This window comes from Hippoglossus stenolepis, chromosome 13 (assembly GCF_022539355.2).
Source record: "Hippoglossus stenolepis isolate QCI-W04-F060 chromosome 13, HSTE1.2, whole genome shotgun sequence".
Classification (NCBI taxonomy): domain Eukaryota; kingdom Metazoa; phylum Chordata; class Actinopteri; order Pleuronectiformes; family Pleuronectidae; genus Hippoglossus; species Hippoglossus stenolepis.
This window is the reverse complement of record NC_061495.1, coordinates 15,576,719-15,592,468: the sequence shown is the minus strand read 5'-3', so window position 1 is coordinate 15,592,468 and position 15,750 is coordinate 15,576,719. Positions and strand designations below refer to the sequence as shown.

The 15,750-nt window shown below is 41.2% G+C and overlaps 1 protein-coding gene across 1 annotated transcript in view; it reads left to right on the top strand.

Annotated features, from left to right (window-relative positions):
* Positions 1-15,424, top strand: part of LOC118119631 (NALCN channel auxiliary factor 1) — an 80,291-nt gene extending 64,867 nt beyond the window's left edge. Inside the window, exons 2-3 of the mRNA XM_035173743.2 lie at positions 9,676-9,847; positions 13,404-15,424. Of these exons, the coding sequence (XP_035029634.1) occupies positions 9,676-9,847; positions 13,404-13,705 (474 nt within the window). The 3' untranslated portion in view covers positions 13,706-15,424. The remainder of the gene's footprint in view (positions 1-9,675; positions 9,848-13,403) is intronic.
* Positions 15,425-15,750: the final 326 nt, after the last annotated feature.

Here is a 15,750-nt window from a genome sequence, read left to right as displayed (position 1 = left end):
TGGGGGGGAACCGAGTTGATAACCGAGCTGCAGGTACACGCACACGCACACAAGCGCGGCCTGGTAGAGCTAACAGCGGCTTGGCAGCAGTGGGTGTTGATTCATCACGCTCACTCAGTAGGCTCATCTTGCTGATAATTATCTTTGCCAAATTAATTATCAGTGTAAGTGTCAGCGTGACAGGGCCGATGAATTACATCCAGATAACCTTGATTAATCAACAAAGTGAGTTATGGGGCAAATGTTTTGTGTGTATGGATGTGCTCCATGTAGAAAATGTCCCATCCCTTCTTCATCCATCTCAATCCTCGCGTCCATAATTCCTCACTGTCGTACCTCGCTCCACCACTGCCTCCGTCTCTCTGTGTTCTCGTATAGAGATATTCATGTTTTGTCTTCTCTTCTCAGTCTGAAAGCAGAGCCGTCTGTCTGGAGTACAGTGGGTAGAACTGGTGTGTAGAACGGTTGAGAGCTGTGGATCATTCAGTCGTGCAGCAATGTGTGTTTCTTTTCATATTCAAGCCACACTAGCAGTTTGGCTCTATTTATGGCAGTGTTGCTCTGTGTCTAGTTTTGTCCAGACGGAAATATCTCCAAATATCTCACAACCACTGGATAGCTCATCATTTGTTCAGAAATTCATGGTGCCCAGAGGATACTTTAATCTGAGATGGTGGACATCAATATAATACCACACCAAGACTTTTTATAAGGATGTGTGGTACGTCTCTACTTCCTCCACTATTTAGTAATTAAGTTATAATATCCTGGATGCAAATGGTACCATTTTGCGCATTCGGAGTCTGTGCAGTAGTGATCATGGGATGGAGCTGCAGTATCAAGGCCCAATTACACGCTCTTGACCATCACTCTTGTCACCCCATCTTCATGGCATCAAATAACTTTTACATCCAAACTTATCAGGAAAATGCAAACATACAACAGTGTGATAAGAACTACCGTAAATGGCAGAAACCATCTCTAAGAAATAATGTGCTTGACTTTTTAGTTTGGTCCATGTCCTATCCATTAACATGGAGGAGGCTTCACTTTTTGGAAGCTGTCATGTCAATAATCTTTACATACAGCATATGTACCACACCAATGTTGGCATTCAGGCTCAAAGTGATGTGTCCAAGTACCTGACAAAACGGTCGTGTGGCTGCCTAGCCTCTTTGTCTTGTTCATTGTACTGTATGATGAGGTTTCCTTTCACATCTGTGGCCCGTTCCTATAAACTTTACATTGGTGCGACATCACCACTTCAAACTCACTTTTTTTTAACCGTCATCATTTAAAAAGTCCAACTATACAATTAGTTATTTATGACTTTGTTTGCAGTGTGAGACGTCCTGTCAATTTCACAAGGATCATTTTTCGTTTTTGCAAACTAATGCACATTATCTCAACAGATCTAATTGTTAAAATATAGTTTTTAATGAATATGCACGTGTTGGTCTGAACAGGACGACCTGAAACTGTCCGTCTCGTATAAGCCGGCACAGAGCACCACCTGACACACTCTTTGAGGGAGTGAGCACCGCCAGCATGGATGAAATTCATTTTTTCATTATTAATTCACTCACTGCCATGACCGTATGATTCATTCATACATTTTTCATCCCGTACCGCAGCTATTCTGCGATTCAGTGCTCATAATGCGAGTTGTATTTTTTTCCCCCTTTTAACTGGGAATCGCGTGACACCAAATTATGGCCCCGGCAAATGGTCTGGTGCACTTTGTTCCATCCGTGGTCGCAGATCAACTTGTTTTCCACACGTGTCCCTCTCTCTTTCACTCCCTATTTGTTTGGATGTTTATGTTCACCTTTTAATTACCTCACTGTAACATTATTACGCTCCTCTGTCCTCGGGCGTGTGGTAAAAACACAAGGTCGGTGTTTGTTTTGCTAAATCAGCAACTCGTATTAAAAGATTTGAGACGGCGTTTGGATGTCGGGGATCAAATGCGTGTGTGAGTGTGCGTTTGTCATGTATTGACCACAAACAGCAGGTGGCTCATTGCGAATACACCAGGTCTTATGTGTCTACACAGTCATTCAAATGTAACATTAATGTAATTGAATAGGTGCCTCTCAGGGAGTTTGCATGAGTGCCTTCTGCTTCACTTCACTTTCAATCAATGTATTGTGCTGCGGCTTCAGTCTGCAGGCGGCAACGCTCGTCCTTTTGTTTGCTATTATGTTCTCATTGGCTCCTCTCATAACCGTCTTGGCTAAACCTGCCTGTTTATCTCACGTCTGCGCTGTTGTTTAGATCATTAGTTACGTTACATTTTCTCTGTATAGCTGCTGCCGACACCGTTTTGCATGCTTGCCAGGTGCGGCCCCCTGGCTATGATGAATATACTCACATGCATTAATTCACTGCACAGCTCACACAAATGCACATGCATGCATACACATCATGGCCAATTAAATGTTATTGGCTTAAGTTAGTATGATAGTTACCTGCAATGAAGCAGCATTGATTACACGTTCACGTTCCTCGCAGGGTTTGTTTTTTCTTTTCTGTTTGAGGTCACGCTTGATCACACTCATTGACTCACCGACGTGTTTGGCCGCACATGCTTGTTTGTTTGCATATGTGAATGTGTTTGTCGTTTTTCTGATTATGTTTAGGTGTAACCTTTGCTTTGCATTAACCCCTTGTAGTGGAACTGCCATGGGGCATTGCTGCTGCTGCAGATTAAGGGGAAGTTTACATACCGGCTCCTAGTAAAGAATGCCCTCTATTTGACCCCTCACATCTCAGAGTGCCTAAGTGTCACTGCTTGAATGGATTGTGGAGAGCATGCAGAATGATAATCTGGGCTTTTGTGGACAATGTAGAGTTAATTACATTTTTCTTCAGTGGACAGTATAGAGTGCATAGGGCACACATAATTTTTTTCTATTCAATAGAAATGCTTTAGTCAGCATTTGTGCATAAAAATGGTTAAATAGCCGGGGAAACTTCCCAATATACAAAATCATAACCACTTGTAGTTATTATTACATGCTTTTAAGAAAACTGGTGTATTTTGTATTTCTCTTTTCTTGCATGTTGATTGTACAACACTTCTTACAGCTCCACACACATTAGCCTGTTTGTACATGACGCAAAAGTGTGGATGATACTGAGTTTGGAACAAATGTAGGAAGAAAAATCTGTGTTTTCCTTCAAAAACACGTTGAGTCTTAATTAGAATTCACTCAGATGTCATTGTTGCCTTGTGTTATTTTAATCCCATTCCCCCGGTCTGACACAACTTGAAAGTAGGTTAATACCGGGCTATTGTGCCGTACACTTTTCCTGGTCTGCTGTTTAAGCCGGAGATCGTTTAAATAAGCGGAGCAGAAAAGAGGATAGCCCGAATGCAGCAGAGCATTGAATGTCTGTGTGAGCTAATTGACAAGGTGGCTCATGAGACTGTATATGTGTTTATGTGTGCGGCTCTGCCTGTACATATTTAAGGAGGTATGAGTTGCAGCGAGTTGGTGGGATTCTGTCAACAGTTTAACCACAACCACAAGTCCAGATTAAGCTTTAAAGACGACTCACTGACAAGGAAGGGCCATCTGGGGCTACTTAAGACCAATACCACAGGGCAGAGTAAGGCCGTTCATCAATTACAACCCTAATAGCCTAATTGTAATGAAATAATCCAATCCAGGGGACAGCCGGGTCTCAAGTGTGTGCATCACCAGAAGGCAAGAGAGACAAAACACTGAGTGGATATATTAAGAAGGGTCTTTATTGTAGAATGCATCTGCTGAATATCGAAAGAAGTTCAAAATTCTTCATCTTGCTTTGACCACTCAAGTGTTGGCAACAAATAGTGAACCTTCACGACTGATTAGCGAGGAGGTGATGTTATCATCTGAAGTTTGTGTGTTTGTTACTTTGTGTGTCAGTTATCAGCATTACACACAAACTACGGGATGGAGTACCACCATGCTTGGTGAAAGGATGTGGTATGTGTGGGGAGGAACCAATTTTTAACATTTTCATTGTTCCTCGGATAATGATTCATCGATCTTGATTGAAATAATCAGGCATGTGTAGGGGACTGACATCTGTTCCGGATCCAAATAAAAGTCTGGATCGAGTGACTGTTGGGTCTCGGTGGTGGTATGTGCTCTCTGAGTGCACTTCTAATGTTTGCTGTGACAATATGCACAAACACTGTGTGACACCCGAGGGCAGACAGATTGATTTTCAGGTTAGTTTGAAGCTTCAGTGTCTTCAAGACCCTTAATCTCTTTAGAACATGGTCTTAATATACTCTTCTTGTCATCCAGCCCAGACAACTGCAAAGTCCTGATGTCATTTTACAACTTACGTGTTTTTGCCTAAATTTTCAGCGCCTCAACCCGTTCATCTCCGTTCTCCTCTTTACACCTCTACATAAATTGTTGCTTTGCAATTTTCAACTGAGCTGAAGCATTTGCTTTGGGAAATGGGGTTTGTGGCCACGTAGGACGCAGAATGATAAGCAAGTCCATATACATTTGTTCTTTTTGTTAATGAGGACAGTCTTTTTATATTATATCCTCTCATTTACATGTATTTACATTTATATGCATTCATTATTTTTTCTCAATGCAAAATTTGCCCCATGTTCACACACACGAAGCAATTTGGGATTCAGTTTTCTTTCTCAAGGACACTTCAACATGTGGGCAGCAGTAATCAGGAATCTGCTAACCCTATGATTATGAGCCATTATGCAAGAAAAAACTAAACACAGAAAATTAGGAACTGTAAAACGAAAGGCATTTAATTGGTTGGGGGAGGTTTATATTGAAATATGTTTGTGAAACATTTGTTTGTTGTCTGATGCATTCCTGTGCTGCTGTCACTTAAAGTCAGAACCTCATTTACCTGTTTTATTGATCAATTTAGTATTTAAAGTTGAATGTAAATTCAGTGTTTGGATGTAGTGTTAATTAATAGTTCACAACTACCTGCATCGATATTTCCCCGGAAAAAAACCCTCCTGTTTCTGGCAGGCTGTTATTGTGAAATATCTAAGATATGAACCGTATATAAAAATGTACAACATGTCTCCACTACCTCCCATTGTTTAAAAATGAAGCCAAAATGATCCCGGATATGGTTGCCGCAGTCCAGAGTCCGCACAGGAGTGATCATTGAGTGGAGCTGCATTGTGGACGTCACACCGATAAACACACTCGACCAATTGCGATTCAGTATTAGCTTCATCGTCTTAGCATCAAGCAACTAATTGAACACAAACTTTGTGTAAAAACAGTTTAACGAATATCTCTGAGATAAGGACAACAAGAAATGCCATCTTTGAGAAAATAAAACGTTAAATGTGTAGTTATGAGCTATACTACAGCCAGCCACCAGGGGGCAATTGAAATGTTTTGGCTTCACTTTTGGATTCTGCTATGTCATTTGTCTTTATATACAGTCTGTGGTTATGAGTTGTAGCGTCAGTGTCAGACAAAACCACAGAGTAGTAGTGATTCTGATGAATGTAAACCCTTTACCCTGCCTGTAGGAATTTTGCCCCCCTCTGGCAATTTTACCTCATGCTGACCTTGATAACAAGTGTTTATTTATCAGACAGCACCATTATTTGAAACTAGATTTTTTTACATTTGTGTTTCCTTGGGTCTTCTACTTTGCCTACAGAGCGGAATGAGCCTACAAAACCATGAGGCCTCTATTGGGACCCTTCATGTCCAAGCCTCAATGTGTGAGATAACCCTGTGACAGGAGGTACAGAAAAACAGCAGAAGCAAATAAGAGACGTTAAAGGAATTGAACGGTGACAGAAAGAAGGAGAGGAGAAATTTGAGAGCCGGCTGGCCGACCTCTAACACTCTGAGTCAGTGATTGAGGAGAGGGCAGTATTTTACTCTCTCCCCAAGCTGTTGAAAGAACGCACCAGATAGGAGAAAGTTATATAAATGGAAGAAAGAGTGCATCTCACTATCTCCATCATGACACTCCTCTCCCTATCTCTCTGACTCGCTGCCTTGTTCTCCTTCTCTGAGATTTGACAGCCGGGTGATGAATTACTAGTCATGGTTCTACAGTAGACTGATGGCTGAGGCAGTGGAGATCTGTGCTGCAGCAGCGGTGGGCTTCACTAACTGCTGCTGAGGGCTAAAGGACACAAATGTGAGGCAAAGGGCCAAGAGGAGTTGTGTTCTTGTGCTCCACATCTGTTGCACTTCAGACAGATGTTATACGGTGACCTTTTTTGTTGTAGTTTCACGGTCCTGGGTTCACCTCTAACTTAGGTCTTAGTTTGTGTAAACAGATGGGGAAAGGGTGGCCACGTTTCATACGTTCCAGTATTTGTTGTAGGTGGCGTTAAAAGATAATCTCTTCAGCTGTGATGTTATTGATTATTCCACTTTTGATTTTTACCCCTGCTGAGGAGTCGATGTGTTCACCCCTGTCTGCAACTGTGACTCAATTCAGCAGCCGCATCCTTCGGAGGACCTGGTCCTAGGCAGCCTTCATTCTTAGCAACAAAGCTACAGCTCAGTTCGCTTCAGCTCCTCACCAAAGCACAATGAATCTTGGGATATGTTGGGGTTCGAGGATCCACCCGGTGGAGCCTCCGCTGCCCGGGGGTTGAGGGACACATTTGTCCTATTGGGACAGCCTAGTCACGCCACTGTGATGTAATTGGTCTACAAATGCGTCTTCCAAAGGATGCAGCCAACGAATTGAGACACAGCTTGTTGGTTTGTTTGTTGTGGTTATTTCGGCAAGATTAAGCAAAAACTACAGGACAGATTACCATGAAACTTGGTGGAAGGATGCGAAGTGGGTCAGGGGAGAAGCTAATAAATGTTGGTTTGGATCCACATCAGTAGGTGGATCCAGGAATATTTTTATAGTTATGGCAGAATTTGACATTTTCATAGATTTCCAAGGGAATAATTTTGACATAGAAAAACAGGCGTATTTCGGGGACTGATAAGTTTAAGTGTTAGAAATTTGGTGCAGCTTGATTGAATTTAAGGGAACTGTTGGCAGATGTATGCACTGCCATTTGACTTAAGCCTTTGTGCAAATGACTCCTTAGGGACTGATGAATGCCAGCATTGACGCCACTCGACACTGATTTGTAATAACATTGTTGTGTGTTGATATTTTGGCGAATGACAGAAAAAAACAGCTTTTAACTCAGTTTGTCTTTATCGCCAAGTGCTGACGGCTTCATGACGAGCAGTCGAGTAAACACGGGGAGGAGCACGTCATGAAATTGGAACGTCACACATACCTGGGCAATCATATGCACACATCCAAACATACGAGGTGCACAAGATGTGACAGACGGTCACATGACCACATTTTCGGTGACATTTACATAGTGATAACAGATTAGAAAGAAGGGCAGTGTGTGTGTGTGTGTGTGTGTGTGTGTGTGTGTGTGTGTGTGTTGTCCTCAGGAAATAACCTTATCTTCGGCTGTAAATCTAATTATTCCATGTAGCAACTTACTGTACATTATGAATGTGTGCACAGCCTCAGTACGTGCACATGTTCAGTCATGCGTATAGAAATTAACATATTACTTTGAATCTATATCTGGATACAACAATACATTACATTTATGATGCTGCTGTTACGCAGACCATTATAATCACAAAGGCTATTTGAGTTCCTGACCAAGACAATGGTTCAATATTTTAATGTAATTTGTCTCAATTCAAATTCTATATTATCTGCATTTATTTTTTGTTCTTATTTGAATCACATGTTTGTGTGTTTATAAGCAGAGTTACTTGTATAATGAAACATATACTGATGCCATGTCACAGAGTAGAGTCAAGGGGAAATAAAAAAGAGTAAAAAAACAAAATAACTCAAAAGAGTGAACATGTAAGAAATTTGTTAAAAGTTTAATTCTGTAAAAATATTACAAGATGTGCAAAGATGTTTTATGATTTAAACACAACATGATCATTATTGTTATTATTTGCTCTAGTATCTTAAGCCTTTCCTCCAATGGTAATTGTTGAGTTGTATTTATTCATTTTGTCGCCTCTTTTCTTCTTCACAGTTTTTCCTGAATCTTGCTGGATTGCAACATTTAACACCTATAATTAAGCTTTGTATTTATACTGTGGATTCATAGTCTTTTTTGATTTGTATATTTCTGGCCTATTTCAATAACTGTTATATCGTTCGCTTATATTTGGTTTTGATGTGTTCAGTGATGTTCTTTCTATTTATTTTGATCTTTCTTTCTGGCAAACACACACACACACACACGCAGCCTATGTTATACGTGGGGGAGTGATGGTGGGCTTGCTGCACTGTTTCCAGGCATGCGATCACAGCAGGTGCTAGCTTGCCACACAGTCACTGGAGTGGTTCACAGGAAATGGCAGCTAATTGCTGCAGGTGATAATACCACACAATGAGGCGAGCACCTCCTCACATGGGAGCGGGAAAATAAGGTGCTAAGTAAATCATTTGTCCCCACTTGTGCACTTGCAGAGTTGAGTAAATGGGTGAGAAAAAAATCAACAAATGACTGCGCACACAAACATCGACATTGTGCAACTCAGGCCCTGGTTGGTTTATTTACCTGTTTGATTTATTAAGTTGGTGAAGTGATAATAATTTTAAAAGGTCTTTCTGCTGTTTACAGACACGACTGCAACACCAATAACTTAAACTGCTGATTTTGTAAAGAGTTCGGTGGTGATAGATCATCCTGTTGTGTTTAGATTCGTGTTGTAACAGTTTCCCATACGTCAACACATTGGCCATTCAGTGCATGTGTGTACTTAACATGCGTGTTACAAGTTAAACGCTGAAATGCATGAGTAAATGGATTCAGTGTCATCATGCAGCACTACTGTCTTTATTGGTCTTCTTTATTAGATGAAGATGACTCCTCTTTTCCTTTGGATGTGCTATTAATAGAGGCACAACTTTTTCTCTCACCTCTCTGGCACAAAAACACAATCTTCTTTTCCTGTTTGTCACATTCAACAAATGAGAGTCCCTGTATGTAACTCAATCACATAAATTTGAAATGTATTGATAAAAAGTCCCCCTGCATCCCCGACTGCCATCACCATGGAGACAACTGTTGTCTGATTCTCTGGCTCATAACTGACGATGTTTTCTTCGACCATTTTACTCTTGTTTACAAATAGAACTGGTGCAAACAAAGTCTAAACGGCTACAGGAAATATTAGTACTATAATTTATCAGTAACTGTTTTCTGAAGGGAGTCCATCTATTGTAACAATGTAAAAAAAGTTTTGGTTTATACGATTCTTTGTGAATGAAACAAGTTGCAGGTCCTCTGGTGCTTTAAGTCTTACTCATACTGGTTTTTGGTGATGGTCATGCACACCACCAATCCCATAATACTCAGTTGTTCAGAGGAGGAGGTTGGGACTAACACTGTTCATCGACAAAGGGCGAATACTCCACAACCTATATTTAACAGTACATGTCAGGATGACCGGGATCTCTGCTCAGTCCTGTGAATCAATAACTGTTGAGGTCACGGATGATGCACGTGCATTGGAGAGTGTGCTCGTCGTCCGAAACAACCCCCTCTTACTCATCAATATTCTCTCTCTGTACCCTCCTCCTCCTCCTCCTCCTCCTCCTGTCTCTCTCTTCTGCACTCACCCCTCTTGTCTCCCACCATAGATGGTGTATAAGCCCTGGCTGTGTTCTCAGTACTTCCAGACCACCCAGATGCACTGCAGCAAGCGAATCCCCTGTGGTCAGTACTGCCTGGAGGTGCAGCAGCGGTGCCCCTTCGTCCTGCCCGACAATGATGATCTCATTCACGGAGGCAGCCCCAGTTTTATATGCACAGGTACAAGAAAGATACCCTGCAAATCTGTCTTTCTCCTTCATTCTGTATCGTATTTCACTGATTTGCATGTGTGCAGGTCACGCAGCTGCTCTGTGCAACTGTAGCTCTCAACCACTAGGCACTGAGGAGCTGGGCTGAAGTGCTTTGTTGACTATTTGAGGGATAAAAGAGCATTACTTCCCTAAATCCTGGGATTCAGAGCTACAAGTAACAAGCGCTGCTCACCTCTGCACCACCTCTGGCCCACCCTGAGTACTAGTGATCATGCCCTTTGACGAAGTGACTTCCTTTACTCCTAATGAGCAAGTACGGAGCACAGTGTCTCGCTCGATGACCCTTCAGTGGGACACACAACTGCAGCTGGACCCAGTGCAAACACTTGTTACTTTACAGTTACAGGATGTTCTGTTTAATTAGCAGCGTAACAGGGTAACACACCATGACAACTGGGCTAATTGTTGCCAATTACTCAGGAGTGAGCTGCACTGTGGGAGACGGTGACAGGAAGTCTGTAGTGAATAGTTTATAGCTCTCAGTGGGCCAGTGTAGTTTATGACTACAGTGTTAGTGCTTACAACAAGTGGGACACACACTGAGTCACACAAGAGCTTTACCTTGTTACAACCACACATTCGTCTCCACACACACGAGAGGTGAGTCCCACACAATGTGATCTGATGTGTTTTTTTTATTCCCAGAATGTGATTAACACAACAAGCTCATATTTCATATAACATGCTGATTCTGCCCTCTGGTGGTCGAGTAGAGTACCACGGTCACTATAATAATAGAATGAGATGTGAAAGTAAAATTACAATGTTAAGGTTGCTCACTTAAGTTCACTGACTGTTACTAAAATGGAAGATATCCAATGTTTCTGTTTAATTGACAAGTTACATGAAAAGACCAAAACCAACAAAGTGCTTGTCAGTGCATATATTAACATGCGGGTTACAAGTTAAACGCTGACATGCATGAGTTAATGGATTCAGTGTCATCATGCAGCACTACTGACTTTATTGGTCTTCTTTATTAAATGAAGATGACTCCTCTTCGTTTGGATGTGCTATAAATAGAGACAACTTTTTCTCTCACCTCTCTGGCACAAAAACACAATCTTCTTCTTTTCGTTTTTTCTTCTCCTGTTTGTCACATTGAATAAATGAAAGTCCCTTGTTTGTAACTTAATCACATGAATTTGAAATGTATTCATGAAAATGCTACATTCAGGTTTTGGAGTTCGACATGAAAGTCAGTCTCCCTGCATCCCAGACCTCCATCACCATGGAGACAACTGTTGTCTGATTCTCTGGATCATAACTGATTGTTGTGTTTTTGTTGGACCATTTTACTCTTGTTTACAAAACCAACAAAGTGCTCGTCAGTCCCTCAATGAATTCAGACTTCCCCCAACCTGCCTTGTACAATACAGAGGAATCTTTGATGGAAATATACTGTAATTATTATTATTTGTTTTTAATATACAGTTGTAAATATAGAATCGGAGAAAAAGCTCTCATTTCAGTTACGCTTGACAAATGTTACTTAAACAGGAGAAGATTACCAGGGACTATTTTCAGCTGTGGATCAATACCCATTTGCTGCACCAGTTATAGGGTCTTTATGACCGTGTAGCAGAGACTGACTTAGAAGAAACAACAGTGCCCTTGTCCATTGTAATGACGGACGATGACACAGAGCGATGGTGCCACTCAGTGATGTGTGTTTCAGGACAATTGGACATAAATGGTAGAGGAATAAAATATATTAGCCTCTGGAAAACGTATTTAAAACTTTGTCAGCAGGATTCATTCATTGGTTTTGGGCTTTTCATCAGGTCGTTTGATGATGAGGAAAACATGGACCATCGTAAACCTTATCATGGTCATGATGATCAATTCAAAAAATAGAGTTTGCTGTGTGGAGATACTGATGCACTCAGCAGGACTGATCAAATATGCACAGTTAGCGAATAAGACGGGATGTATTTATGCATGTGAATATTTTGTCATTCATGATGCAAATACGGGAACTCGAGATGCAGATTTTTTCAGAAAGCTGCATTAATTACACGATCCCTCTTGTCAATCAGTCAGAGTGGGCTAACGTCTTTTGCACACAGTCCATGACCAACCCCTCTTTGCTTATGATGACAGTGGAAAGTGTCAGTCTGCTGTTTGTGATCTCAGTCCTGAGAGTAAATGCACTACATTTTGCCACTTAATGCCTTGGTTGCATTTTTTTGAATGGGTCTTTACTATGTACTTTGTGTTTCCATTTGTTCTTCATACAGAAAAGAACATGTCTGGTAGGCTCTGTACATAAAAAAACACTCCTAGTGTAGATAAAGGCCTGGTTGTAAAATACACTGTTAATTACAGTGATTCAGCCTGGACGCTGCAGCAGAACAGAATAGAGAAGTGAGGTTGTACAGGATGTGGCATTTCACTAGTGTTAAATTCAGTCAGTCATTACTTCAGAGTGGCTTCTTGTTCTTCCCTAAGTGGAGGGATGCTTGTTCCAGTAAGACCCATTTTTACTCAATCTATTGGACTGGGTCGGAGTTTCCTCTTCAGACGACTCCTCAGATGAGTTTTCTATGTCATCAAAGGAGCCTTCTTCATTTAGGAGAGCTGGATTCCAAGACCCACCCACAACTCCAGCTTGATCCTGTGAAACAAAGTCTAGGTCCTCGGCATCAGAGATTTCAGACTCAGAATCAAGACCAAGAATTGGCTCCTCATCTTCATCTTCATGCAGCATCTTTATGAGCATTTCAGCCATAAATCTGGAATGATTGTGACCTGCAATACTAACACTCTGGATAAAGAAAATCAAAAGCACAAGAATATTTTCAAATGCACATCAAGCAGTCTATTTAGTATATACTGTTGTGTTCCAAGTTTTATTGTGTTGATCTAGCTATAGTTAGCTAGCTAGAAAAGAATATGTCAACCAGCTAAAAGCTAACTAGTATTGTACATATTTCTCTTTCTCAATATTAATGGATTGTGAAATAAGACTTGAAGAAACACTCAGCCATGCATGAAATAACACAGGAAATGAATACGGGTCATTTTTTTATCCATGTTTTGCATTAGAAAGGAAGTAATACAAAAATGATTTTTATTCAAAAAGTAACAAAGGAAAAATAAAAAAGATTTGTCATGATCAAAAACAAGTTAATTGAGGAATACCTGAAATTCTGAATGACGAAATTAATTTACTGCAAAGATATAGAAAATAAAAACTGAGTCGGGTCATTTTTGACCCATGTTGTCAAATTTGTGAACGTGGTTCTTTATTTTCTCGTATTTAATTGAATTAGTACATTCAGCTCTTTTGTCATTTCAATCTGGGAATAATACATCCTCACAGAATTCTGTTTATATTGTGCTTTACATGTTTTGGTCCCCAGTGATCTTGTTGGGGCGGCCAGACGAGAAGCATTAAGTCTTTGTGACAGGAAGCAAATACAGGCTATAGAAAAATGACAACATGTGAGCTGTGAGCTAATTGTTTCTATCTCCATCACCCCCCAAAAAACCAACTGCAGGGCTGTTGGAGGACTATCCGTCAGGTGTGGACCCAGATGCAGAGTGCTGCGATGTGCGGTGGGACTTGAAAGTGGACAACCGAACCCGGGGGACCCTGAAAAGAACTCACCCGCCATGCCAGCACCGTACCTCCCTCAGCTCCTCAGCAGCCTGCAGACTGTGTAACAGCCGGCTCAAACTCTGCCTGCTGGTCCTCGTACTCCTACACACTGTTGCCAGCCTCACTGCATCCCACAATGCAACAGGACTGGGCCTCCCTGCCATCACGCCTCTGGAGGAGAGCCCTGCCAATGAGGAGTGATGGAGCTGCCAGGAGGAGGTGAGGTTGCCGGGGCTGGGGGATTCCCTCACCATGGCAACCGGAGGATGTGGAAAAGTACAGCCACGGGAGCTGTGTGCCTGTGGACGCTCTGCAGCGCTTTGAGACGAGAGACACACACAAATCAATCAAAACGAATAAATAAGTAAACAAACAGACAAACAAAGGGAGTCAACCAGTCCCTTTGCTAGGGAAAGGGGACAATGCCACAGCCTTTGTTGAGAGGGAAGGTCGGCTTCCTCACGGCTGAGTTTCTCTTACTACGCTTTTTTACACTGTGTTCCAATTCTTGGTTTCTGTTGCACTGGCTGACTATGGAATAACACAATCATATTCTCTTTCTAATGTTCATCCTTTCTGTTTGTTTCCGAGTCTCTCATACAGGAAGAAAATGTGTTCTCTGAATAATAATGTGTAAAAAAAAAAAAATCATTAGCTGCAACTGTGTGTGTGTGTGTGTGAGAGAGAGAGAGAGAGAGAGAGAAAGGGTTTGTGCTTCAAGACTGCGAGTATGTGTGGGCGTGTGTGAGCCTGTATGCATGTCTTTACACATGTATGTATGTGTGTGTGTATGAGACAGAGAATGAGTGTGTGTTGCTGACAACTACCCTAAACGTCTACCTAACAGACTGGTGCAGCGATGAGGTCTTTATGGAGCCCCCCCCGTCCCCGTCCCTCCTCTCCAGGTGCTGTGCTGGTTTGTTGGCCACAATCCCATTAGAATCTGAGCTGGGTTTTGAATGTGGTTCTGGTGTCCATGGTGAAAGCTCTGATGTGTTTAACACAGGTTTATGGTTTTCCCCTCAGTTTGTTTTGTGAGATAATATTCACCCATTGACACCGGAATCAAACCATTGCTGTAATTAGCATCAGTAAAATGCAAACACCTGGCTAAACTGTGAAACACTGCAGGAAACAGACAGGATGCGTTTCTACGATATCACCAGGAATCTCAATATCAAAGGAAAACTAACCGTGTTTACTGATTTCTTTGACAATTATTAATTATCTCTGAAAATGTATACAAACCCCAGGACAGCATAACCTATTTGGAGGATAAAATAAGGTTGAGTACATCCACACATTTGCAATTATATGCAATTAGGGACATTTTGGGTGCACGCAATTTTAGTTTTTATACCCGGTAAATTATTATAAATTAATAATTTATTTATTGAATAAGTTTCCCTTTGCCCATTCAGACTACTGAGTAAAATGTCATAACAATAGAACTGAAGCACAATTCTCCGCCAAGGCCCAACAGTCCCCTTGAATTCAATCAAGCAGCACCAAATTGTACATTGATATCAGTTCCCTAGATAAGCCAGATTTCTTTTTTCATCAAATTCCATGAATTATTACCTGGAAATTCTGGCTTATTGTTCCGATCCGTGCCAAAATCTAATGGGTTCTTTCTTGGCCCCTGTCTCGCCCTTCTAACAAGTTATGTGGAAATCTCTTTGGTAGCTTTTGCATAATCCTGCTCACTAACACACAAAAACTCAAATGGACCAGGGCAAAAACATAAGCTTCTTGGCGGAGGTAGTTAACAACCAAATCTCGGATCCTTTCAGCTTTAGGTGAACAGTATATCAGGGCTTGATGATCATAAATTAAAAGTAAAGCTTTAAAACATTTAAAATAATTTTGACTTCCATCTGGAACATTGAGACAGGTACACGCCGCTTAGATGCCAAAGCATGAAACTGTAAATTGAAACTGTTTCTCTGTAAATTCAGTTTTTAACCAGTTGTCCACCTCATTCACATGACTATAGTAAAAAAGCACAGATGGGATGATTTTTATCTCACAGAACAAAACGTGAAACTGTCTTAAACTTGTCTTAACCAAAGATGTTATTTCAGGCACTTAACCAAAACCTCATTCAGATTCTGGTCACTTTTCAGCAACAAGTTAACTGACATTGGAATTTCCGCACTGGATCAATATATTTGTCACAGTTGCTCCAGACATTGATACTTTTGTCATTGTAAAATTTAAAGGTACTATCCAGTCATAATAAAGTA